This window comes from Myxine glutinosa, chromosome 8 (genome assembly GCF_964187855.1).
Source record: "Myxine glutinosa chromosome 8, kmMyxGlut1.1, whole genome shotgun sequence".
Taxonomy (NCBI): Eukaryota; Metazoa; Chordata; class Myxini; order Myxiniformes; family Myxinidae; genus Myxine; species Myxine glutinosa.
The window spans coordinates 115,823,084-115,850,167 of NC_136268.1; the positions used below are offsets into that span (position 1 = coordinate 115,823,084).

Sequence of the window (27,084 nt, forward strand, 5' to 3'; positions counted from 1 at the left end):
TTTGATTTTGAACACATCAAGGGCAGTGCCGATTGTGCTCTGCACAAAATGGAAAATAATATGCTCGATGAGGAATGATGTGCTACAGCTGTACGCTGGAATAGGAATGCGTCTAGCCATGCCAGCAATGTGGGTACGTACTGAACATTGGGATGCAATTCGCTCGGCCCGGCGTAGCCTTCCTCCCTGCTGGGGCAATGTCGACATCCCACTGTGTAAAGTGTCACTTCAGAAACGGTGCGCTCCTTGTCTGTACACGCCTGCACCGATGTATGATGAAAAGGTTTGAGGCTGATGCAGAATCAAATAAAGTACAGATGCTCCCTTCACAATATGAATTCAGCTCTGGCTCTCCTTCAGCCTTGGGTAGAGCATCATTGGTTGACTTCCACAAACGATTCCCATTAGGCCGAATCCAGGTTGCAGGTGAAATTGCAGAAATGCTTCTTATGCCTAACGCCTGTCTTCTAAACCCACAGTTTGACATCATGCCATTGATAGATCATGCACTTTCAGTTTATGTTATCTATAATAATAAATGTTCGTGTGTGTATGCGTATCTCTCCTCCATAACTCCAAACCATGAAACCTAGCAGCCTGAAACTTAGCAGGCGTACAAAGGGAACTCCAAGGGAGTGCATCAATGAAAACTGGGTATTTGGGTAAATTTAAACATCCCCTTTGAAGATGATTAACAGTATTCATCATGAAAAATAAAAAAGGCTTACCCTTGGTCAGCCTGCTTTTTTTTTCTTCTTTTTTTTTTTTTTTTTTGTATACAAGATCGAGGCTCGTGAAAGAGCTCACATTAATCACACAAAAAGACAAACCGACACACAAAACACAAAAAACAAGGGGAGCGGCAGACAAGATGGGGAGAGAGGGGGAAGGACACAAAAGAGAGGGGGAAGAGGGGGAAGGACACAAACACAACATTTGAGAGCAGGGACATCGGGAGGACTTGGGGGGAGGTGGGAGAGGAATAAAACATATGAACACTGCAAGGACTCTGGGTGAATTACCGGGGGTAGAAAAGATCAAGGTTTTCGATGGGGGAAGATAAGAGATGGTGGTGAACAGCTGTTTTAAAGACTTGGAGGGTGGAGTGGGATTGAAGAGAGTGAGGGAGTTTGTTCCAGAGGCGGGAGAAAAGAGGGAAGCTTTCACCTCACTTGGTGGTTTATGCTTGGTTATGCTTGGTTAAGCTTAAGCTTGGTGGTGTGATGGCTTGGTGGAGGATTTAAGCCACCATTTTGTTTTAGCCTGCTTAAAAAGCCTTGCCTTGATACCACAATGTACCCTCACAGACTAATTAAAGTATATAATCAAAAGCTGTCTTCGGATTTCAGGATCAGAAGTCATTGACTAAATAAGTGGTGAAATCTGGAGTGAAATGTGAAAAATTTAAGAAATTAGTGATTGTTATAACACGAAGCATTTATGCAAGGCACAATTGGAAGACATGTGCTCCTCCTTCCCCATATTTACACAAGAAAATGTGAAATTGCCAAAGCATTAAACTTAACTATTTGTACTGTGTGAAAAATTATATTGAGTGAAGAAAAAATGAAGGAATGTGCAGAAAGTGTAACTTCATTGAGTGCAAAAAAAAAATTAACCAGCGGGATCGCTGTGAAGGCTCCCACAGCTGTGGTTGGTTTCTTTGTGGGGAAATCTCCAGAGTTAGGAATGCAAAAGAAAGGAAATTAAACATCGAATTAAAAGAACAATCAACATAACAGTAGGATTAGAATGAGTAAAGTAACAGGACAAGTGAACTACAAGTTCAAGAGATAATTGGAAAATATTGTAATAACATTTTAATTCATTTACTCTTTGAAAATTTTTCACTCGATTTTTGAGTCGTCACACTCCCCTTCCTCCTCCTCCCCCCCCCCCCCCACCACACCCTTCCTCATTCCCCTCCCTCCCCGAGTGTATAGAGACATGTGGTGAGGCGGCCCACCCCACGTCCTCGATCTCCACCCACCCTTTCATTACTCTACTTCCCCTTCCATTCTGCCTCCTAGCCCTACCCTCCCTCCACTTTCTCCCCCCTCCACCTCCCCACTCTCCTCTACCCAATCCTTGCTCCCCCTCCCTCCTCTCTCTTTTTCTCTCTCTTTTTCTCTCTCTTTTTCTCTCTCTTTCTCTCTTTTTCTATATATCTCTATCTCTATCTCTATCTCTCTCTCTATCTCTCTCTCTCTGTCTGTCTGTCTGTGCCACCCCTCCTTCCAGGAGTGTATGGAGATGGGTGGTTAGGTGTTGCTCCCCCCCTTCCTCGCTCTCTCCCTCCCCTTCCTCACTCTGTCCCCCATTCCTTGCTCCTCTCCCTCATAGCCCCACATCCTTGCTCCTCCTCCCTTCTCTCATCTCCCTCCGCTCTCTCCTCCCTCCACCTCCTCACTTTCCCCTCTCTCCTCCCCTTTTCTTGCTCCCCTCTTTGATACTCACTCCCCCTCTCTTTGTATTCCCATCAGTGAAACAACAGGTGGTACACACACTTCTGCGCACACTGACATTTATTATTATGGATTGTAATAATATTTTAATTAATTTACTCTCTGAAAATTTCCACTCAAAAATTTTTTCTGTCAGAAATGCACCCCCCCTTTAATGCATTAAGCCAATGGGGTTTTGCGACATTTGGTGAGGCGTCGGTCTGTCCTCCTTCCTTGCTCCCTCCCTTCTTTTCTCCCCCCCTAATTCCTTTCTCACTCTCCCCTTTCCCTTCCTATGCCCCTCCATCCCCTTCTCACTTCATATTCCCCCTCCTCTCTCCCAACCCCTTCCTTTCTAGTATTCCTGTCAGCGAAGCGATATAGTGTTTGCTAGTACTGTACATAATAAACTGGATGTTTGTCTGCCATCGGTCCCAAGTTTCAATGATGTGTTAGCATCGAATAAAAAATAAAAAATACATGTCTTTTTATTCTTCAATCTCTATGTGACTGACAAATTGTTATTGTGACAGTGAAGGTACGTTGTAATCAAAGGAAATGTCAACACTTAAAACAACAGTTTATTCCTACTTCAATAAACTAGAGGTTCTAGGGAACCTGACCTCAACTGGTCTACATCAATATGGTTAGAATATGCATAATAGAACCACAAACTATATAGTTTATATGTGCTAAAGAGGTACAGTAACGTTGAAGGTATCTCATGTTTAAACAGGAAACTAGAAGAAATTGAGTTTTAAGTGAGGCATGAAAAGTAAAACTACAATTACTTTTCTCAGATTTCAGACTTGAATTTATTTAGAAAGACTTGGTCAAACAATATACATGTATGGTATGTAGGTCACTACGAGGTCTTTTTTCGGACATCGTCAAAACCCGTAATATATGTGTTGAGGTTTGTTACATAGTGTCTACACACCAAGTTTCAGCCTTCTAGCTACATTAGGAAGTACCAGATTGACAAAAATTGATTTTTCGATATGGCCGCCCTGCCGCACCCATTTTTGGGCGTACAACGCCCAAATGCAATCCCAAACTAGTTTATGTCTTAAAGATGCTGCATAACAAGTTTCATCAAATTTAATCAATATTTGTGACTTTCAGAGCGTAGACGTCGAATTGTTTACAGACGACAGACAGACAGACAGACGACAGACGGACGACGGACACTGGGTCTCAACAAAAACTCAGCTGGACATAGTCCAGTTGAGTTAATAAAGGCAGTTCATACAGAATTTGACTAGGCTCATGGACACTATGAGCTCGTACACACTAAGGGACTGACCACCCTGCGCTCGTTAAAGCCAAGGGACCAACCCTGGGCTTTTAAAGGCCCAGGGACCGACCCTGGGCTCATAAAGGAGCAGTGACCGACCCTAAACCAAGGATTACTAAACACGAGGAAGTTAATAGAACAACTTACCCCCACGCACTCTTGAGAAAAAAAGGATATGGGAAAGGTCTGCGAGCGGCGAATTTGATTGGTTGTGATTAGTTAAAATGCCGTATTATTATTTGTCCAAGTACTGCTAAACTGAATGTTTTTGAAAGTGCCAATGAGGCTATTTGTGTTCTACAGTGTTTAAGTATATAATTCAATGGAAATAAAATGAAAATTTTAAAGGTTGTAGAAAAAAACTTTACCGCTATTCATGCAGCATATTTTACACCACCTTGTTTAACATGTTACTTTCAATATTCTTGCCTGTTGTGCATCCTTTATGACATCCCAAAACAGTACGTTTCGTATTTGTAATGATTTTCAATTTTGTTTGACTGCAAGATAGACAGACAGACAGACTAAAACAAGACTGATAGCCTAACAACGGTGTAACTGGGCTTGGATCTGCTGAGTGGAGGATCTGCCCTCCCCCCACCCCCCTGTCATGTGACCAGATCTTCAGCTCTGATTGGTGGATGTTTGTGAGGGACACACATATATACATCGGACGAACAAACGCTGTTCCAGACGGCATTGCCCTGTGGGCTACGCCATAAAAATATGGCTGCCAAACCATGTGACCGATGACATCTTTTTTTTTTCTCAACCAATTTATCTATCCCTAGATCATGCTCAAAAAATTTCATCCTGATTGGATCAAATCATAATTAAGGTCGATTCTTCTTGTCGATTTATGATGTCATAATGAAAGCAACTATGAGATCATCATTAACATATGTTATTTACCATGGGTAGTACTTTGCGATGAACCACCTTGAAATTTTTCCATTGAGCGGTTTTGGAAATATAGAGGTGCAAGTTTTTTGGGTTTTTTCCAAGATGGCACTCATACCACGTGACCTATGATGTCATAATTTTGAACAAAACATTATACACGAGGAGGCGCTCCTGTGGTGATTTTTTTTTGTCAATCAGAACAACGGCTGCAGTGAAAACGAATTGGGGAACAAGGAGAAAAAGACATAAAATATCAAAGCCCCCATGGTTTTAGCAATTTTGATGTATTGAGCTAAAGGCCATCAGTCGGCCATCTTTGGTCAGATTACAAAGCAAAATATTCTGCATATGTATACTCTCATGTATTGTCTTAGTGCCAAGATTGAACAAAATCGGTCTATGCATGTTCGAGAAATGGTTGAGAACATGGTCAATACTGGATCTTTTTACAACTAAAATGGCTGCCATTCGGCCATCTTTGATCGCATTGTGAAACAAAATGGTGTTCCTATGTATCTATAGCATAATTTTTTGTATTTATGCCACCAATACATTACATTACATTACTAATACATTTTTTACATTACCAATACATTAACAATACATTACATTACCAATACAATACCAATATATTTTTTTGTATTATGTAGATTTTGTATTTTGTATTTCTAAAAAAATATTTTGGTGTTTTGTATTTATGCATGAACAAAATTGGTCCATACATGTCCGAGATATGGTTGTGGACACAAACACAAATGGGTGGACAGACTTGCAGTCTGTCCGCTTCCGCTTCCGGTCTCGCCGGCGAGGTTTCCGTTTTTTTGAAGCTGTCCACGCTCTCCACACTATCGAAGTTAAGTAATTGTTTCCATTTGTATTTTCGTCAAAACGATTTATTTTATGGTGTGTGTACGTATAGTGTGTCCCTAGGAAGATTCTCAGTGTTAATCTTTCATACCTGTATGAAATATCATCGGTTAATTCGTGTCGTGTCTTTTGAGGCCATGTACCTTGTCCGACCTTGAGGCTTTGTTTTTCTCTCAGTGGTCCATCTATTGTGCTCCAACTACTTTCGTTCTCTGTTTTTCCCAGTCTTTTCACCCCATACATCCTTGTTTAAAATCTCAACTCAAAAACATATAAACCCAAAAAAATATTTCCTGCTCTGTTCTTATTCGTTGTTCTTATTCGTTCGTTCATTCTTCGTTCTTCGTGTTTCTCCCACATTTCCCCAGATAGTTTTCACTGTTAAACTTTAAAATGTTTAAACTTTCCCCTTAAGTACTGTATTCTGTCGTGTATTATAACACCTTTTTCTTCTTCTTCTTTAAAAGGTTGCTTCCAAAGGTTTAAAAGGTTGCTTGCTCACCAAATCTATTCATTCCAAAAAAAAAATCCATCTCTTACAGTTCCTCTTTTCTACATTCCTAAAACTCTCCTGCACTCCATCCTCCCTCCAGCGTCCTCAAACGTATTTTTGACTCGAAGGTCACAAGAAACTCATTTTGCAATAAATGTTCGTTTCCCATTAATCATACACTTTCCAAAATCCAATCTCACCCCTCCCCTCCAAATCCTCCCCATAACCCCTCCCCTCCAAATCTTCCCCATCACCCCTCAACCTCCAAATCTCTCCCCTTGCCCCTTCCCTCCTAAACTCCCCTCACACCCTTCCCCTCCAAGAATCCCCCTCGCCCCTCCCCTCAAAGACTCCCCCCTCACCCCTCCCCTCCAAATCTTCCCCATCACCCCTCAACCTCCAAATCTCCCCCCTTGTCCCTCCCCTCATAAACTTCCCCATCGCCCCTCCCCTTCAAATCTCCCCACCCTCATTTCTTCTCCATTTCCCCCCTCTCACCCCTCCTCCTCAAAGCGTCCTCCCCGCTTCTTCCCCCTTCCAACTCTCACCTCCATCTCCCCCCAACCTTCTGCCTCGCTCTTCCCCCTCCTCAAATAACACCTCACTGTGCCAATCACCATCAAACCTTTTGTCCGCCCCATCCTTCCCTTTCTCCGAGCTATTCTGAAATCTCTGACACACCTCCAACAGCTCTCCCTACCTCTTCCTCCTCTTCCACATCTTACCCTACCCCTCCCCCCCCCCCCTGTTCTGTATCCGATGCCCCCCCTTCCTCTTCATTAACGGTATGGACCTCAAACATCCGGGGCCTTCGTTCAAACTTAACTGATCTCTCCATACAGGTTGCTTCTGACAAACCAGACGTAATCTGCTTAACAGAAACTTTTCTCCTTCATGATGTCTCTGATTCCTTAGTATCTCTCCCGGGTTACTCCCTCCTCCGGTATGATAGACCTGAGCCTTGTCCTGGAGGTGGGGTTGCTATCTTTATCAAAAACTCTCTTTCTCACTCGCCCTGCACTGCCCTCTCTCCACCTCACCCCCAGGAATACCTCTGGCTACGGCTTCCCCTTCGATCCCACCTCTTGTTCATATGTGTGTTGTACCGTCCACCAAACAGTGATGACTCCATCTACATCTCGCTGTCTGATAATATGGACTAACTTCTATCTACTCATCCCAACTCTCTCTTCCTCATATGTGGTGATTTCAATTGTCACCATGCCAGTTGGCTGGGTGTGGGTACCTCTCTCACCAGCCATGGCTCCTCAGCAAAGGACTTCTGCGACTCACTGGGACACACAATCTGTCAATTTCCCGACGCGAATCTCAGTCAACGGAGAATGTTCTCTTCTGGACTTGGTTATGACTAACTTCCCTGAAAATGTCTGCTGCTCTTCTGCTCCAATCGGCTCATCTGATCATGTGCTTGTTAAAGTGGACATCTCTCTGACCATTCTCAGGGAGCCTCCTCAGCGTCGACGAGTCTGGCAATTCACTCAGGCCAACTGGCTCGGTCTTCAAGCAGCCATCAATCATCTGGACTGGTCTCCCATCTCTACCACCTCTGACATCAACTCATCCTGGGAATTCTTCCAAAGTAAATTGCTCTCTCTCATGCCCTGGTGTTGGGCTAGCGGCTAGGGTGCCGGCTTAGGATCCTAGGATCCTGGGTTCGAATCCCGGTCGATCGCTGAATTAACGCCAGGGGGGTTGACTCAGCCTGTCATCCTTCCGAGGTCGGCTAATTGAGTACCAGTTCACTGGTAATTCCCTGTTTGTCGTAAAAGGCGACAAAAAGGGTTGGCGTCAGGAAGGGCATCCGGCCGTAAAACATTGCTTCAAAAAGGGGACCGAAAAACAACAACAACCACAGTTCCCGAAAAAGGCCAACCCCCGCTTGCGGGGAAAAATGGCCTCTAAAGGTGGTTCTTCATGCACAGATTTATCCCATCTCGTCTTCAGTTGTCGTACCCCTCCTCCCATCCATGGTACACGGAATATTGTGGTGAGGCTGTTGCCCAGAAACAACTTGCCTTCGTCTCCTGGAAAGCAAATCCAACGGAAGGAAATCTCATTTCCTTTCACAAAGCCCGAAACAAGTGTGTGTCCACCCTCAGGAGAGCCAGGAAACAATATCTCTCCATTCTCAAGACCGAACTCTCTTATCTGTCTCCCTCTTCCAAATCCTGGTGGCGTCTGGTCAAATCTGTTTCTGGTGTTTGTTCCCCCTCCATCCCCGCCCTTACCTCAAACGGCTACACAGCTGACTCCGTACGTGAAAAAGCTGAATGCATCAACTCTGTGTTTGCCTCTAAATCTTGTGTCCCAAACCCATCCCTCTCTGTACCCACCGTACCCAGTCGTACCCAGCTGCTCCTGGATTCTGTTTCCTTTCCTCCTGACAAGGTGGAAAAGTTTCTGTCAACCCTCGACTCTGATTCTGCAACTGGACCTGATGGCATCAGCCCACGGGTCCTAAAATCCTGTTCTTCCGCTCTTTCACTCCCTCTCTCTGTTCTCTTCACCCTCTCTTTTGCTCAAGGTCAACTGCCATCTGCTTGGAAATCAGCCAACATCACCGCTTTACACAAAAAAGGTGCAAAAACAGATCCTAGTAACTACAGACCAATCAGCCTTCTCCCAATTATCAGCAAAGTCATGGAATCCATCATTGCTTCGGATATGAAATCTTTCCTCTTCTCGAATGGCTTGATCTCTGATCATCAATTTGGTTTCAGACCAGGTCACTCTACTCTGGACATGCTGCTTCTGCTGTCTCAACAATGGATGGAGGTCCTCAATGCCAAATAGGAAATTAAAGCTGTCTCCCTCGATATATCACGTGCCTTCGATACGGTCTGGCACCCCGCTCTGCTCACCAAACTCTCCTCCTTTGGTATCCATGGAAATCTCCACGCATGGCTGGCAGACTTCCTCTCTAGTCGTCGTCAACGTGTGGCCCTGAATGGGTTTCTCTCATCTCCGCTTCCTGTTCAGGCTGGAGTTCCCCAAGGCAGTGTTCTGGGCCCTGTGCTTTTTCTGGTCTTCATCAATTATCTCTCCGACTCTCTTGAAAATCCTCTCTATCTCTTTGCTGATGACTCCACTCTCTGCCGCTCCATTCCTCATCCCTCAGATCAGCAGTCTGCAGCCTCCTCACTCTATGCAGACCTGGACAAAATCACTGACTGGGCAAACAAGTGGAACATGTCTTTCAATCCTGACAAATCTCACTCTCTTATGATGTCCCTCCGAAAAGACCGACTGGACAACCCTCCCATCCACTTTCTGAATAATCCTCTCCAAGAAGTTCTGTCACTCAAGATTTTGCATCTCACTATCTGCCATGATCTTTCCTGGGAAAACCACATTTCAAATCTGGCCTCCAAAGCCAGTCGCCGACTGGGCATCCTCCATCGTGCGATGTCCTTCCTTGGCACACCTGAGCTCCTCACCACATACAAGGCTTTCATCCGCAGCTCAATGGAATACTGCACTCCCCTCTGAGCTGGTGCTCCTGCCTCACACATAGCTCGTCTTCACGCTGTTGAAACCAAAGCGTTCAGAATCATTGGAATCTCCCGTGATGAAGCTACCTCCGAGGGCCTTTCACTTACTCACCACAGGCAGGTTGGTGGTCTTTCTGTCTTCTACTGACTCCTCTCCGGCCTTGCTCCTCCAGCTCTCTCTGGGCTCTGTCCCCCAAATATTCCTAAAGGTCGCACAAGATCTGCCTGCAACCCTCTTATGGTTAAACTGCCAAAATCAAGACTCTCTGCTCACCTTCACTCTTTCATTCCTCTTTTCTCCCGCCTCTGGAACAAACTCCCTCACTCCCTTCAATCCCCCTCCTCCCTCCAGGTCTTTAAAACAGCTGTTCACCACCATCTCTTATCTTCCCCCATCCAAAACCTTGATCTGTTTTACCCCCGCTAATTTCACCCCAAATCCTCTTTTTTGAAATACCAACTTCTTTCCTGGAAGTCCTTGGTGTCCTTGTGTTTATACTTCTCCCACCCCCCCCCCCCTTCCCACGCCGCCTCCCCCCAAGCCCTCTCCCTCCCACACATTGCCGATGTCCCTCACAAATGTTGTGTTTATGTGCTTCCCCTTCTCTCCCCATCTTGTCTACCACTCCCCTTTTTATACACTTTGTTTGTTTGTCTGTTTGATTTGTTTGTGTGATAAATATTAGCTCTTTCACGAGCCTCGATTATGTATACAAAAAAGAAAAGAAAAAAAAAGACAGACAGACGGAGGAGACCCAATCCATAAGCCCCTGTTTCGGATTAAGTCCAACGGGGTCTAATAAACCCACAAACTTCTGGCGGAAGGGACATACATACATACATACATACATACATACATACATACATACATACATACATACATACATACATCGGATGGACAGACAGACAAACAATGTTCCAGACGGCATTGCCGTATCGGCTATGTTGAAAAAAAAGTGAGCTCACTCCTCTCCGCACATGCGCAATCGGGACGAGATTCCTTACAATTTGCCAAAATCAGAGCCAGATTATTGCTAAACTGCAGGTTCCTGTTCTGAATAATGTTCCGATTCATGTTTAAAATATAACATTAAATTGTAATTATGTAGTTATTCCCTGATCATAAACCGACAGACAGACAGACAGACAAAGTGAACCAATAGCTTAACATCCAATATTCGCGCACATCAACAACAACAGGCATTTTAAGGTCATTTTCCCTGCTAGAGCGGGGGTTAGCCTTGCGGGCCCCATGACAATCTTCACCATTTTGCGCACATTTGGTAAAAATCTTGAAAACTGAATCTTTATCAGGATGGAGTGAGCACATGTTGACGATGGATGTTTTGAACACATGACACCTTTACAAGCTATTAAAATAAATGTGGAAAGCAGAGAGAGATGAGTGAAATCAAGACTTAGCAGTGGTTGTTATGAGTACATAGTATACAGGCAAAAATATGTCAATCCTGATGCTATGAATGGAAGGCCGAACAAAGGTAACAGCAATACTGCCCAAGTAATGTGATGTGCGGCCTGGCTATTCAGCAATTACTTGAGCAATTCTGCTGTGTGATGACAGGTGGTAACATGTCACGGTTGGATAGGTATGTTGTGTGAAGCATGATTTGCATAGACCTTTCTGGAAGGGATGCAACACTCGTGCATCATGAAATCATGAAGAAAAACAGCGAGACTGCAGAGAGGTGCCAACTGTGAGAATTTTAAAATGTTAGTTAAAAATAATTTTAAAAGCACCAAAAACGAGCAAAAGGCTAATGCAGTTGTGTGTGAAGTGAATTGCATTTATCTGGTGGTGAAGTGAGGTTACACGGTTCATTCCCCACATCCCTTTCATAAAAATTTTTTTGATTATGGCAGCTGCCCTGTTTGGGCCTGTGAGGAACCCTGGTTCAAAGCAATGCAGCCTGAATACGGAAAGCCTGGTAATCCAGTGCACAGAGAGGACACTGCGACCGCTTGGAAATGGACTTTTGATGCTAGATGGGGCTGCAAAATATACAGAATTAGGATGCTTTTTTCACCGAATCTGACTTGATGCAGGACAAGCTGATCCCATATAATCAATCAATAACCATGGATGAAATATGGATAACTGTCAGTACAGCTGGGAAAGTGTCTAGCCAGAGACTGGTGTCATCAGCTACCTAGGATGGAAGGTTAGATTATGCACTCATGGCAAGATGTGACATCCAAAAAGAAAAAGAGCAAGTGCATTTACTAGCAGTGATTTTTGTCGTACCTGCAACCGTGTATATATATATATATATATATATATATATATATATATATATATATATATATATATATATATATATATATATACACACATATATATATATATATATATATATATATATATATATATATATATATATATATATTGTTGCGGATATGAGGATTATGTTTTTTTTTGTGTTGTATTGTATAGTAAATTGTTGTGAATTATTGCTTATGTCTGGACCCTCCTTACTCCAGTTATGTATAAAGGTTGAAGGGCGTCCCATAATTAGGTCATAAACAATCACGTCAGCCAATCATAGATTTCCCCCTGGTTGATAGTTATATCTTTATTATGTGTATTAGGGTAAGGCCTTGTCTTCCATTAAGATGACACTCCATTGCACCAAGTGAAACAAGCTAGATCCCCTTTCATTCCCATTCCCAAAACCTCCATTTCCCCTTTCATCATTGCCAAGCCTCGATTGCCAATTACATCCCCTCCAAAACCACCATTGAACATGTGCTCGGGTCGGGGAAGATGGGCGTGCCCGCCCGTCGTCATCAAGGGCGGAGCCAGAGGGTCGCGCGACCAACCAGGGCCGAAGTGAGCACACCGAGGGGCGTGTCCTGAAGGCCGGCGGCTTGATCGCCGGAGGCATTATAAAAGCGCGCGCGCAAGGACTGCGTGAGATGATCCAGCAGCGATTCTTGTCCAGAAGGAGATGATCCAGCAGCGATTCTTGTCCAGAAGGAGATGATCCAGGGAAGCACACAGCCGCTATTCGTCGCCTTGCTCGCCAAAGTTGGACCAAGCAAGAGAGTTGGGCAAGAAGCAAGCACGTTGTTCAGTGGTGTGGTTGGACCAGACGAGTCCTGGCAAAGCACGCGACGTCCACACAGCTTCAGATACAGCAGCTTGGGGCCTGGACGGCAGTTTGGAGCGGGGCCGCGAAGGAACGGCGGCTGCCCAACGCGCCGATCGTGCTGCAGCACCCTTGGACCTTCCTTTCCCTCCAGCCATCCACCTCCTGCATTTCCACCCTTCTTGTGTACGTGAGTTTGTTTTGTTTGTTCTGTCCCTGGGTTAATTAAGTTTGTATAAGCTAGGTTGCACTGTGTCTAAAATCTTCTGTAAATTATTTTCTTATCTTTCCTTCTTCCTTGGTTATTTTGAGCCTGTAAATAGCAAATAAATTATATTCGTATTTCCAACCTTTTTGTCTGCTTCTTCTTCACATCCGTGTCGCCTTAGTCTTTTCCCTATTGAATATCTGTGGCGCGATCCGGCCAACGTTCGGGATTCGGGGTAACTGTACGACCGCGGGGCCATCCGCTCGGCAAACACAACATCTTATCCGCGGGCCGTAACAAAATATATATATATATATATATATATATATGTTGTTACGGTTTTGGAATAAAGGATAATCCCCCTCGTAGGTAGACGCACCACAACACGAAGCCTTGCGATAGTTCAGTTATTTCTTAGTGAATGTAAGCGTAGTCCTTTCCTGTGTTAGTTTTGCGTTGAGCAGGCCCGTGAGTAGGGCGGTCTTTTGGGCTGGAAATGCCATGTGGTAGGCCTTCAACAAGTCTGGCAAGGCCGAAGGGAGGTGCTGCAGTGGGAGTGGCCGGTAAGCAATGAGCCGCCAATCAGGGCTCGAGAGGAGTGGTTTACCACGGCAACGGGAGGCGGAGCGTGGAACATTCGGGTGAGACTCTGGGGCGGAGCGATAAAACCCTGCTCCGAGCCCCCCGCCTCAGTTGAGAGTCGAGTCGGAGCCCCTGAGAGTTCGGAGTTCGCCTGAGAGTGAGTCGGAGTTCGGGTCGAGGCATTGATTGAGTCAGAGAGAGAGAACGTGCAAGAGAACGAGTCAATTGCATTGCCGGTTATCGTCATTGTACACAAACTTGCCCCGTGCCCCGTGCCCTGCGCTGTATTAATCGCGCGTTCGAGAAGACGACCCGTGCCGGGACACAGACGCGCGATCTCCTCCTGCCTGCCTTCTCCTGCATACGTGCCGTGACCACCAGAGGGCCACGCTGGGCGAGCTGTCCCGGAGCGACCGACAGCAATGCGCGTTTGGCGCGCGAACATTCTTCCTCCATCTCCCCGTGTGCGTGAGTGGGCCCTGTGTCTGAGTATAAGTTAAACTGTTAAGCTTCTGCTCTGTGTCCCCTTTCCTTCTGCGAATCATTGTACATAAATAATAAATTGTGTTATTCCTCTTATTTGACTGTTCCCTTCCATTAATTGGCCTCGCATAGTACGAATAGAACTGCTCGAATCGAGTTCCATAAAAGTAACGGCACGAGTCACATGATACGCATACCGCTCGGGCGTACTCGATTAAGCGTGGCTTGTGCGAGGTCCGGTCCCCGCTTTTGTGGTAGCGTGGGTGAAAGGTACGTGCGGCGTCGACCCGATACCCTTTTTCACGCTTGCTGCGAAAGTGGCGATTCGGCCTCGTGGACACAAAGACCCAGGGGGAAGAAGGGTTTAATCCCCCCTTTGTAACGTGGAACAGGCTTCGAGAGATCCGCCACAATACATATAAAATGTGTATATATATATATTTATATATATATATATATATATATATATATATAGGACGTCAGCGTCATGTCATAGGGTCAGTGCGCTTCTTTGGCGCAACATATATACACAAAGAATTAAGTTAAGCACCCCTACACAAAGAATTAAGTTAAGCACCCCCTAATCCTGTCCTGAACCTGAACCCCCTCGAGCACGTTTGGGACATGTTGGGACGACAAATTGCGAAGATGGTTCCTCCAATAGCCAATCTGGATGAATTGGAACGTGCATTACATCGGGAATGGAACAACCTGCCACAGCAACGCATACGACGGCTTACAGGGTCTATGAGACGTAGGGTTGAGTCAGTGATCCGATCACGTGGGTCCTACACACGTTATTGACGCAAAGATCGCTAGAGGTCTTCTCAGAACAATGACTGTACGTTAGAAAACATAAACGTCATCCACACTGTCCGTGATGGACCTATAGCTCCATACTTAAATTGAGGTGAAAATATGCCTAAAATTCCCAAAAAATTTCACCTTAAATTATTCAGAATAAAATATTGAAAACGGCATGATTGTTATGTTTTTATGTGACCATAATATCACTTCTCCAGAAAATATAGCAATATCATGGGTATATTACACTGTTTTGACGACAACAAACTTGTAATGTGCGAGGTTGTAAAAAAACGGGGGGGGTGCTTAACTTAATTCTTTGTGTATACATATTTATATACACCCAAATCTACATGGTCTTTTGCGATTCAAGACACCTTGCCTTGCTTATATTGATCGCTTCAAGGGTGATCAATGGTGCTTTAATGTGAATGCTTCGAAACAACAAACAATCACTATATATATCATTTTTACTAGTTCTGTAAAAAATAAAAATAAAAAGGGTTTCCACTTGGACATTATGGGGTATTAAATGTATATATCTATATATATATATATATATATCTGTGCAGTATCTGTGTTGTGTTGTGTTGTGTTGTGTGTTGTCTTGTCTTGTCTTGTCTTGTTTTGTCACTGAACTACTTTCTCAAACTTTTGTGAAATCGTACCAAACTTCTGGTATGCACATACCTCTCCCATCGGTATGTTCAAAGGGTATTGTTTTTGAAAAAATTTCCAATTTTGTTTTTGGAATTTTTTCGGGAAATTTTTTTTTTTCAACTTCAATTGTTTATAAAATGTGATATCACGTATATTACAAATACATTTGTGCAAAATAATTGTTTGAATTATGATTGGTTTAAACCATGACAAAACGGCAACTCGGGTACAGTCATTTATCTATATATCTACACAATTTTTTTCTTTTTTTTTTGGGCAGTGTCTGTGTTGTCACTTAACAACTCCCTCAAAGTTTTGTTTCCGTGGTTGTGAAGTGTTTTTAATCACGTTGTGGTGGTGTTGAATCACGTGGTGGTGAGGTATTTTGAATTATGTGGTGGTGAGGTGTTTTTAAATGACATGGTGGTGAGGTGTTTTAAAATCACATGGTGGTGAGGTGTTTTGAATTACGTGGTGGTGAGGTATTTATAATTACATGGAGGTGAGGTGTTTTTAATTATGTGGTGGTGAGGTGTTTTGAATTACGTGGTGGTGAGGTGTTTTGAATTACATGGTGATGAGGGGTTTTTTAATTACATGGTGATGAGGTGTTTTGATTTACGTGGTGGTGAGGTGTTTTTAATTTCGTGGCTGTGAGGTGTTTTTAATTTCGTGGCTGTGAGGTGTTTTATTACGTGTTTTATGGCTGTGAAGTGTTTTTAATTTCCTAGTGGTGAGGTGTTTTTATTACGTGTTTTATGGCTGTGAGGTGTTTTCAACTTCGTGGTGGTGAGGTGTTTTTAATTTCGTGGTGGTGAGGTGTTTTTAATTTCGTGGTGGTGAGGTGTTTTTATTACGTGTTTTATGGCTGTGAGGTGTTTTAAATTACTTGGTGGTGAGGTGTTTTGAATTACTTGGTGGTGAGGTGTTTTGAATTACGTGGTGGTGAGGTGTAATCGTCCCAAAATTCCAGTCTGTACCTACCCCTCCCCTAGGTATGTGCTGAGGGGTTCTTTCTTGAAAAAAAAACATTCAACCTAAATTGCCTATAAAAATGTAATATCACAAACACAACAAATACATTTGTATAAAATAATTTTTTGTATTATGATTGGTGTAAATCATGACAACACAGCAACTCAGGTACAGTCATTATCCTCAGCTAAAATAAGCTAATTCCTCAGTAACGACGCTTGGTGAGGCTCGCTGTGCTCGCCTCACCAAGCTAGTTTATAAATATATATATATTTATATATATGTAGGTTATTAAATCAAACAACTTGCCTTCGCCTCATGGAAGGCTAATCCAACTGAAGGCAATCTCCATTCCTTTCACAAAGCCCGGAACAAGTGTGTGTTTACCCTCAGGAGAGCCAGGAAACAATATCTCTCCACTCTCAAGACCGAATTCTCAAACCTGTCTCCCTCTTCCAAATCCTGGTGGCGTCTGGACAAATCTGTTTCTGGTGTTTTTTCCTCCTCCATCCCCTCCCTTACCTCAAATGGTTACACAGCTGATACTGTACGTGAAAAAGCCGAATGCCTCAACTCTGTGTTTGCCTCAAAATCTTGTGTCCCAAACCCATCTCTCTCTCGACCCACCTTACCCAGTCGAACCCAGCTACTCCTGGAATTTATGTCCTTCTCTCCTGACAAGGTGGTTAAGTTTCTGTCAAACCTCGACTCTGATTCTGCAACTGAACCAGACGGCATCAGCCCACCAGTCCTAAAATCCTGCTTTCCTGCTGCTCTATCTCACCCTCTCTCTATTCTCTTCACCCTCTCTTTTGCTCAAGGTCATCTGCCATCTGCTTGGAAATCAGCCAACATTACCGCTTTACACAAAAAAGATGGTAAAACAGATCCTTGCAACGACAGACCAATCAGCCTGCTCCCAATAATTAACAAAGTCATGGAACCCATCATCGCTTCCGATATTAAATCCTTCCTCTTCTCCAATGGCCCTGATCTCTGATATAATCAATTTGGATTCAGACCAGGCCACTCCACCCTGGACATGCTGCTTCTGCTGTCTAAACAATGGATGGACGTCCTCAATGCCAAATAGGAAATCAGAGCTGTCTCCCTTGACATATCACGTGCCTTCGATACGGTCTGGCACCCCGCTCTGCCCACCAAACTCTCCTCCTATGGTATCCATGGAAACCTCCACGCATGGCTTACAGAATTATTTTTTTTTCGTATACAGAATCGAGGCTCGTGAAAGAGCTAACGTATATCATTCAAAAAAAATCAAACAGACACACAAAGTATATAATAAAGGGAGCGGTAGACAAGATGGGGAGAGAAGGGGAAGCACACAAACACAACATTTGAGAGCAGGGACATTGGGAGATCTGTGGGAGGGAGAGGGCTTGGGAGGAGGAGGCGTGGGAAGGGTAGAAGTATAAAACACAAGGACACTGCAAGGACTTCCAGGAAAGAAGTTGCTATTTCTAAAAAGTGGATCTGGGGTGAAATTAGCGGTCACAGTCACTTCCTCTCTGGTCACAGTCAACGTGTGGCCCTGAATGGAATTCTCTCATCTCCCCTTCCTGTTCAGGATGGAAATCCTCAAGGCAGTGTTCTCGGCCCTGTGCTTTTTCTGGTCTTCATTAATGATCTCTCCGACTCTCTGGAAAATCCTCTCTATCTCTTTGCTGACGACTCTACTCTCTGCCGCTCCATTCCTCATCCCTCAGATCGGCAGGCTGCAGCCTCTTCACTCTCTGCAGACCTGGGCAAAATCACAAACTGGTCAAACAGGTGGAACATGTCTTTCAATCCAGACAAGTCTCACACTCTCACTATGTCTCTCCGAAAAGACCGACTGGACAACCCTCCCATCTACTTTCTGAACAATCCTCTTGAAGAAGTTCTGTCACTCAAGCTTTTGGGTCTCACTACCTGCCATGATCTTTCCTGGGAAAACCACATTTCCAAGCTGGCCTCCAAAGCCAGTCGCCGACTGGGCATCCTCCATCATGCGAAGTCCCTTCTGGGCACTTCTGAGCTCCTCACCACATACAAGGCTTTCATCTGCAGCTTAATGAAATACTGTTCTCCCCCCCCCCCCCCCCCTCCCCGGGCTGGTGCTCCTGCCTCACACCTAGCTCGGCTTCACGCTGTTGAAACCAAAGCATTCAGAATCATTGGAATCTCCCGCGATGAAGCTGATTCTGTGGGCCTTTCTCTCTCTCTCACCGCAGGCAGGTAGGTGGACTTTCTGTCTTCTACCGACTTCTCTCCGGTCTTGCTCCCCCTGCTCTGTCTGTGCTCTGTCCCCTAAATATTCCTGCAGGACGCACAAGATCTGCCAGCAACCCTCTTCTGGTGAAACTGCCAAAATCTCGGCTCTCTGGTCACCTTCGCTCTTTCATTCCTCTTTTCTGCCACCTCTGGAACAAACTCCCACACTCTTAAATCCCTCTACTACCTGCACGTCTTTAAAACAGCTGTTCCCCACCATCTCTTGTCTTCCCCCATCCAAAACCTTGATCTTTTCTACCCCCGTTAAAACACCCCAAACCCACCTCTTTCAATCTCAGACTTCTCTCCTGAAATTCCTCGTCGTGTCCATTTGCTTTATACTGTGTACCCCACCCTCCTCCCCCAGCCCTCCCCTTCCACATATCTACCGACATCTCTGTTCTCTACTGTTGTTGTGCTTGTGTGCTTCCCTCTCTCTCCCCCTCTTGTCTTCTGCTCCCTTCATTGTATGTTTTTTGTATCTGTGCATGTTTTCATGTTCAATGTGTTAGCTCTTATACGAGCCTCGATTCTGTTTAAAAAAAAGAAAAAAAAGAAAAAAGATCAGTGACAAAATATCTCAATTTAATCCATTTTAAATTCAGGCTGCAACACAATAAAATGTGAAAAAGGTCAAGGGATGTGAATACTTTCTGAAGGCACTGTGGATATATATATATATATATGTCACAAAAAGTGAACACACTTCTTGAACACAAAAAGTCTTGGCTCATGGAAGTGCAGGAAAGTAACACGATCGGAGGAGGAAAGACAATGTACAGACAGTTTGGACAGCAGGTGGACGTAACAATCAATGGTGTAGACATAACAGAGCAAATGTGTGGTGCATTTTTATTCAGAAAGTATTGAAAAGATGTTTGAACAAGGGACATAATATAAATTAATACTTTATCAAGGAGAGCAAACCTTTTTTACTTTGGTGTCTGCACAAAAATAAGTTATGATTTCAAAAGTTATTTCCTTGCAAATCAAAGTTAAGATAAGAGCCTTAAAAATTCGAATTACCTTTGCTTTACTATACTATGTGTTCAACATACCTGCCCTGCTTCTGCCCATTCCAACACCGGTCCTTGCCAAAAAGAATGGAGCCAATTTTCTCTGCACTGCATATGCTATATGACAAATTGGTCCAAATGTACTTGGCTCTCTCGAGCCTTCCTCTGATATCCTTCACCTGTGCGTGAGAAGGGAGTATAACCATTAAACACACATGAAAAAAAAATCAATTCTGCATTCAAATATCCCATGATATATCAGAGATAATGTTGAATGTTTAACGATGGTAATCAAGTATGGTATTTGTGTAAATTTAAAATTAACTAGAACGCCACTCAGTAGAGCGCATACTCCCGCCGTGGGTCAAGTTGGAATAGTACGATTTCACAAAAGTTTGAGGGAGTAGTTCAGTGACGACACAAGACAAGACAACACAAGACAGACACTGCACAGATATATATTTAGAATATATAGAAGATAATGTTAAAAAAAAACAAGGCAATTTCACTTACATTTTCGGATTCATCGTTCAATTCTATACAAGTGAGTGTATTTTGAGGCATGTGTGACTTCAAATAAAATTGTAAGCCAGGAAAAACCGTGCGTTTCATTCCTTCGGGATACAACATGTAAAACTGGCCCAAACGCCAAAACAAAACTCGCTCATTTTGTCGTACAAGCTAATGCGACCACTCATTCTTCTGGGAAGAATCCCGTGCATATGCATGTCACACTTATAACTCACCTAAGTCTTTATAAGTTCATCAAATACTGACACCGCGATTGACATTCGCTGAGGTAAATGTTGATATATCTACTGAGGTAAAAAAAAAAAAAAAAAAAAACGTTTTAAAGCATTATACGTATCAAACGACACATTTTATGAAATGGGGAAACCGAATACACACTTTGGTCGTTTTAAAATGACAGAATGTCTTTATTAGAAAAAAAAAAAACCTTGAAGATGACGCTCCTAACAAAATACACCGCTCTAACGCATAACCACAAGTTTAAACTACATTTACAACAAATATGAAAACTATTTTCATATCACAATGTTAAATATAGAATATATAGAAGATAATGTTAAAAAAAATTAGCCCTATCTTCCAATGGTAAACGATCCTTTAAAAAATTCCTAGATCCGGAATAATATCCTGAGCTTCACCAAAAACTAATCAATTCTTCCTTATCCCAAGGGCAATCATCCCACCAACTTTCATCCAAATCCGTTCAGAACTTTTCCAGATATCTTGTTCACAAACACACGAACACACACGCACACACACAAACACGGACACGACCGAATGCATTACTCCCTGGCGGGAGTAAACATACAACTTTATTGTCAAAAGGTGTTTGAATTTTAGACACTTATTTTGGTTTTATTCTAACAATGAATATTTCTGCTTTGCCTCATGGCCTATCAGAATAGCTTAGATGTATGGGAACTCACCTTTGAGCTGCTTAGCCTGGGTTTAAATCTCAGCCCAGCTATAAAATGTCACCACGGTGTTTCACATTCATCGTGAGCCATCAATACATGTGTTGTCTGTCAGAGGGACGTTAAGCCAGAGGACCCATCTGCCATCACTGGTCCTTCGTGGACCTTAAAGATCCTATTGTAGCGGTTACCGCTGGATGTACATAATCGCCTTGCACCGGCCAGAACACGGCCAGACGCGCCTCTCCCGGGCATGCCCGGACTCACTGTTCCCAGGCACGCCCGAACCTCCCGGGCACGCCCGGTCTCGTCTTTCCCGGGCATGCCCGCTCTCGCCTTTCCAGGGCTCGCCCAGAGCGTCCGGGCATGCCCGCTATCGCCTTTCCAGGGCTCGCCCAGAGCGTCCGGGCATGCCCGCTATCGCCTTTCCAGGGCTCGCCCAGAGCGTCCGGGCATGCCCGCTATCGCCTTTCCAGTGCTCGCCCAGAGCGCCCGGGCACGCCCAGCCTCGACTTGCCAGGCCGCAGCCAAACACGCCCGGGCAGGTCCAGACTCGCCTTTCCAAGGCTCGCCCTTGATACCCGGGCATGCCCGGTATAGCTTTTGCCGGGCAAACTTCCCGACATAAATGTGTATATACACACAAAGAATTAAGTTAAGCACCCCCCCGTTTTTTTACAACCTCGCACATTACAAGTTTGTTGTCGTCAAAACAGTGTAATATACCCATGATATTGCTATATTTTCTGGAAAAGTGATATTATGGTCACATAAAAACATAACAATCATGCCGTTTTCAATATTTTATTCTGAATAATTTAAGGTGAAATTTTTTGGGAATTTTAGGCATATTTTCACCTCAATTTAAGTATGGAGCTATAGGTCCATCACGGACAGTGTGGATGACGTTTATGTTTTCTAACGTACAGTCATTGTTCTGAGAAGACCTCTAGCGATCTTTGCGTCAATAACGTGTGTAGGACCCACGTGATCGGATCACTGACTCAACCCTACGTCTCATAGACCCTGTAAGCCGTCGTATGCGTTGCTGTGGCAGGTTGTTCCATTCCCGATGTAATGCACGTTCCAATTCATCCAGATTGGCTATTGGAGGGACCATCTTCGCAATTTGTCGTCCCAACATGTCCCAAACGTGCTCGAGGGGGTTCAGGTCAGGACTGTACGCAGGCCAGGGGATGGTTGTCACAGCACCTTGCTCCATCCGATCACGTGGGTCCTACACACGTTATTGACGCAAAGATCGCTAGAGGTCTTCTCAGAACAATGACTGTACGTTAGAAAACATAAACGTCATCCACACTGTCCGTGATGGACCTATAGCTCCATACTTAAATTGAGGTGAAAATATGCCTAAAATTCCCAAAAAATTTCACCTTAAATTATTCAGAATAAAATATTGAAAACGGCATGATTGTTATGTTTTTATGTGACCATAATATCACTTCTCCAGAAAATATAGCAATATCATGGGTATATTACACTGTTTTGACGACAACAAACTTGTAATGTGCGAGGTTGTAAAAAAACGGGGGGGGTGCTTAACTTAATTCTTTGTGTATATATTGTTGCCCGAAAAACGGGCTTGTCAGAATACCTGAGCTGTTTTGTTTCAATAAAGCAACTCGGACGAATTCCGTCTTTGGTCGCGTCAATTCTTTCGACTCGCGTTGGAGCGCAGTTCCTTCATTGGTGACCTACCGACATGGATACGGCAGTGACGCTTAAACTGCCTACCTTCTGGGAGACTCACGCGGCTGTTTGGTTCGCCCAGGCGGACTCCCAGTTCACCCTGCGAGGCATCACCGCGGACGACACCAGCTTCCACCATGTTGTGGCGGCGCTCGGTCCCGCCACCGCGGCCCGCGCCTTGAGCCTCCTCCAGCACCCGCCGGCTGCTGACAAATACGACGCGCTGAAGACGCTCCTCCTCGGCGCTTTCGCCCTCTCACCGGCAGCACGCGCACGGCGCCTGCTTGACCTGCCCGAGCTCGGCGACACGCGCCCGTCCGAGCGCATGGACTATATGCTCTCGTTGCTCGGCGAGCACTCTCCGGCATTCCTGTTCCGGGAGCTGTTCCTCCGTCAGCTGCCTAACCCGGTACGCCTCGCCCTGGCTGGCACGGTGATCACGGATTCCCGCGCCCTCGCCAGGGAAGCCGATAAGATCTCCTCGGCGGGCCAGCACATCGGCGCGGTTACCTGGAGCCCGCCGCCGTCCGAGGCGACGCCCACGACGCCCGAGCGCCCTGCGCGGTTGGAGGCCGAACTGCCGGTGCAACTGGCGGCCGCCACGCCGCACCGCCCGCTTCCGACACGACGGCCGGGGCCTCCACCTGACCGGGCGTGGTGTTATTACCACGCCAGGTTCGGACACAAGGCTCGGACGTGCCGGCCCCCGTGCACTTTCGGCAGGTCGGGAAACGGCCGGGCCGGCGTTCATTCCCAGCCATGAGCGCCGGCCACTCGGGCAACTTGCTGTTTATTCGGGACAAAGCGTCTGGACGGCGTTTCCTGTGCGACACCGGCGCCCAACTGAGCATCATACCTGCCTCCGAGCAGGACAGGCTGGACGCAGTTTGCGGCCCCTCTTTGGTCGCTGCTAATGGCTCGGCCATACGCACTTTCGGCCCACGCATCGTCACCCTCTGCTTCGGCAGCCAGCGCTTTCAATGGACTTTTGTTACCGCCAGCGTCCCCGTGGCTTTGCTGGGCGCCGACTTCCTCTGTGCGCACGGGCTGCTGGTCGACGTCAAACGACGTCGCCTTGTCCACGCCGAGACCTTCAGCTCCCTGGCGTGCACAATGAGCAGCTCCGCGCCGACCGAACTGGCGTGCGCCCTCCCGGCAACGAACGAGTTCGCTCGCCTGCTCGTGGAATTTCCGGCCCGCACGCGGCCGACGTTTTCGGCCGTCGCGGTGCGGCACGGGATCGAGCACCACATACCCACTACGGGCCTGCCGGTCTACGCCAGGGCCCGCCGCCTCGACCCAGCCAAGCTCGCCGTGGCAAAGGCCGAATTCGACGCGTTGGAGCACCTCGGCATCGTGCGGCGCTCCGATAGCGCGTGGGCCTCGCCACTGCACATCGTGCCAAAGCCGGGGGGTGGATGGCGCCCGTGTGGCGACTACCGCCGTCTCAATGACGCTACCACCCCCGACAGGTACCCGATCCCGCACATTCAGGACTTTTCCGCCCGTTTGGCGGGACGGGTCATCTTTTCGAAAATTGACCTGATACGGGGCTACCACCAGGTACCTGTCCGGGTGGCCGACGTCCCGAAGACGGCCGTCATCACGCCGTTCGGCCTGTTCGAATTTTTGCGGATGCCGTTTGGCCTCAAGAACGCGGCCCAGGCGTTCCAGCGCTTGATGGACGGCGTGCTGCGCGACCTGCCGTTTCTTTTCGTCTATCTGGACGACATCCTCGTCGCCAGCACGTCCCGCGCCGAGCACCTCCTCCACCTCCGAACACTGTTCGGTCGCCTCAGCGAGCACGGCTTAATTGTCAACCCGGTCAAATGCCACTTCGGCGCGACGACCGTTGACTTTTTGGGCCACCGCATCACCAAGACCGGGGCCTTGCCGCTGCCGACCAAGGTCGAGGCCATCACCACGTTCCCGCGTCCCCGTTCCATCAAGGCCCTCCAAGAGTTCCTCGGCATGGTGAATTTTTATCACCGATTCGTGCCCCGCGCTGCTCAGCTCATGCGGCCCCTTTACGAGGCCCTCCAGGGCAAGCCGGCCAAGCATGACATTGCTTGGTCCGCGGCCATGGACGCGGCCTTCGCCAGTGCCAAACGGGCCCTCGCCGACGCAACGCTGCTGGCTCACCCGGTGCTCAACGCGCCCATCGCCCTCACTACGGACGCCTCCAACTACGCGGTGGGCGCCGTCCATGAGCAATGGGTGGACGGGGTTTGGCAGCCACTCGCTTTTTTCAGCCGGCAACTCCGGCCGAACGAGTTAAACTACAGCACGTTCGACCGCGAGCTGCTCGGGCTATTCCTGGCCGTTCGCCATTTCCGACACCTCCTGGAGGGCCGCCCGTTCACGGCTTTCGTCGACCACAAGCCGTTGGTCTACGCAATGGCTAAGGTCACGGAGCCGTGGTCGGCCCGCCAGCAGCGCCACCTCTCCGCCGTGTCGGAGTTCACCACGGACATCCAGCACGTCGCCGGCAAAGACAACGCCGTGGCCGACTGCCTTTCGCGGGCCAGCGCGAACGCGGTCCACCTCGGCGTGGACTTCACGATCATGGCGGCCGACCAGACCACCGACGCCTCGGTGCAGGCACTCCGCGTGGCGGACACGGGCCTCCGTCTGGCCGACATCCCCTTCGCGGGCACCGTCCTGCTCTGCGACGTCTCCCAGGGCCAGCCTCGCCCCATCGTGCCCGTTTCCTGGCAGCGCCGCATCTTCGCCTCCATCCACGGCCTTTCTCACCCGGGCCGGAAAGCTTCTCAGAAGCTGGTGTCGGCGCGTTTCGTCTGGCACGGCCTTCGACGAAACATCCGCGACTGGGCCAACGCCTGCACGGCCTGCCAGCGAGCCAAGGTCCACCGCCACACCCAGGCCCCGCTGGCACCTTTCGCCGTGCCTGAACGGCGTTTCGACCACGTCCATGTGGACCTGGTGGGTCCCCTGCCCCCCTCGCGGGGGTTCACCCACCTGCTCACCATGGTGGACAGGACCACCAGGTGGCCGGAGGCCGTGCCCCTCACCTCCACCACCACCGCCGACGTGGCGCAGGCGTTCATCGCCACCTGGGTCGCGCACTTCGGCGCACTAGCGGACATCTCGTCCGACCACGGCCCACAGTTCACGTCTGAGCTTTGGGGCGCGGTCGCCCGTTCGTTGGGGGTCACGCTGCACCGCACCACGGCCTACCACCCCCAAGCCAATGGGTTGTTCGAGCGGTTTCACCGCTCCATGAAGGCCGCACCCATGGCCGGCCTTCAGGACGACGGTTGGGCCGACCGGCTGCCGTGGGTCCTTTTGGGCCTTCGCACGGCCCCCAAGGAAGACCTCCAGGCGTCCGCCGCTGAGCTCGTCTACGGCCAGCCACTCCGCGTCCCGGGCGAATTCGTGCCTGACGCTACCAGTCCCTGGTCCGCCGCTCGCCAGCGCTCGGACCTCCAGGAGGCCGCCCGACGATTTGCCCCCGTGCCGACGTCCCGCCACGGTGGCCCCCAGTCCTACGTCCCCCCGGCGCTTCGCACAGCGGAGTACGTCTTTGTGCGTCATGACGCGCACCGGGGGCCACTCCGGCCGCCGTACGACGGGCCCTTCCGGGTCCTGCGACGGGGCGACAAGTCTTTCATCGTCGACTTCGGCGGCCGGCCGGACCGGATTTCTGTGGACCGCCTCAAACCGGCGCACATGGACGTCGACCGACCACCACGGTTGGCCCTTCCTCCGCGGCGAGGCCGCCCCCCGTCCACAGTTCCCCCCGCTCGACCACCCACCACCACGTCAGACCCCTCCCCACGACCCTCCAGGGGTCGCTTCGGCCAGGTCATCCGGACCCCCCTTAAATTGACCCTGCCGGTGCAGGTCGATTCTGGAGGGGCGTGTGTAGCGGTTACCGCTGGATGTACATAATCGCCTTGCACCGGCCAGAACACGGCCAGACGCGCCTCTCCCGGGCATGCCCGGACTCACTGTTCCCGGGCACGCCCGAACCTCCCGGGCACGCCCGGTCTCGTCTTTCCCGGGCATGCCCGCTCTCGCCTTTCCAGGGCTCGCCCAGAGCGTCCGGGCATGCCCGCTCTCGCCTTTCCAGGGCTCGCCCAGAGCGTCCGGGCATGCCCGCTATCGCCTTTCCAGGGCACGCCCAGAGCGTCCGGGCATGCCCGCTATCGCCTTTCCAGGGCACGCCCAGAGCGTCCGGGCATGCCCGCTATCGCCTTTCCAGGGCTCGCCCAGAGCGTCCGGGCATGCCCGCTATCGCCTTTCCAGTGCTCGCCCAGAGCGCCCGGGCACGCCCAGCCTCG

The 27,084-nt window shown here is 47.7% G+C and overlaps 1 protein-coding gene across 2 annotated transcripts in view; it reads right to left on the bottom strand.

Annotated features, from left to right (window-relative positions):
- The window catches only part of LOC137432881 (glypican-6-like), a 554,701-nt gene that overhangs the window by 28,970 nt on the left and 498,647 nt on the right, over window positions 1–27,084 (bottom strand). For both annotated transcript variants that reach the window (XM_068125169.2, XM_068125167.2), the window contains one exon: window positions 19,668–19,804. In XM_068125169.2, the coding sequence (XP_067981270.1) occupies window positions 19,668–19,804 (137 nt within the window). The remainder of the gene's footprint in view (window positions 1–19,667; window positions 19,805–27,084) is intronic.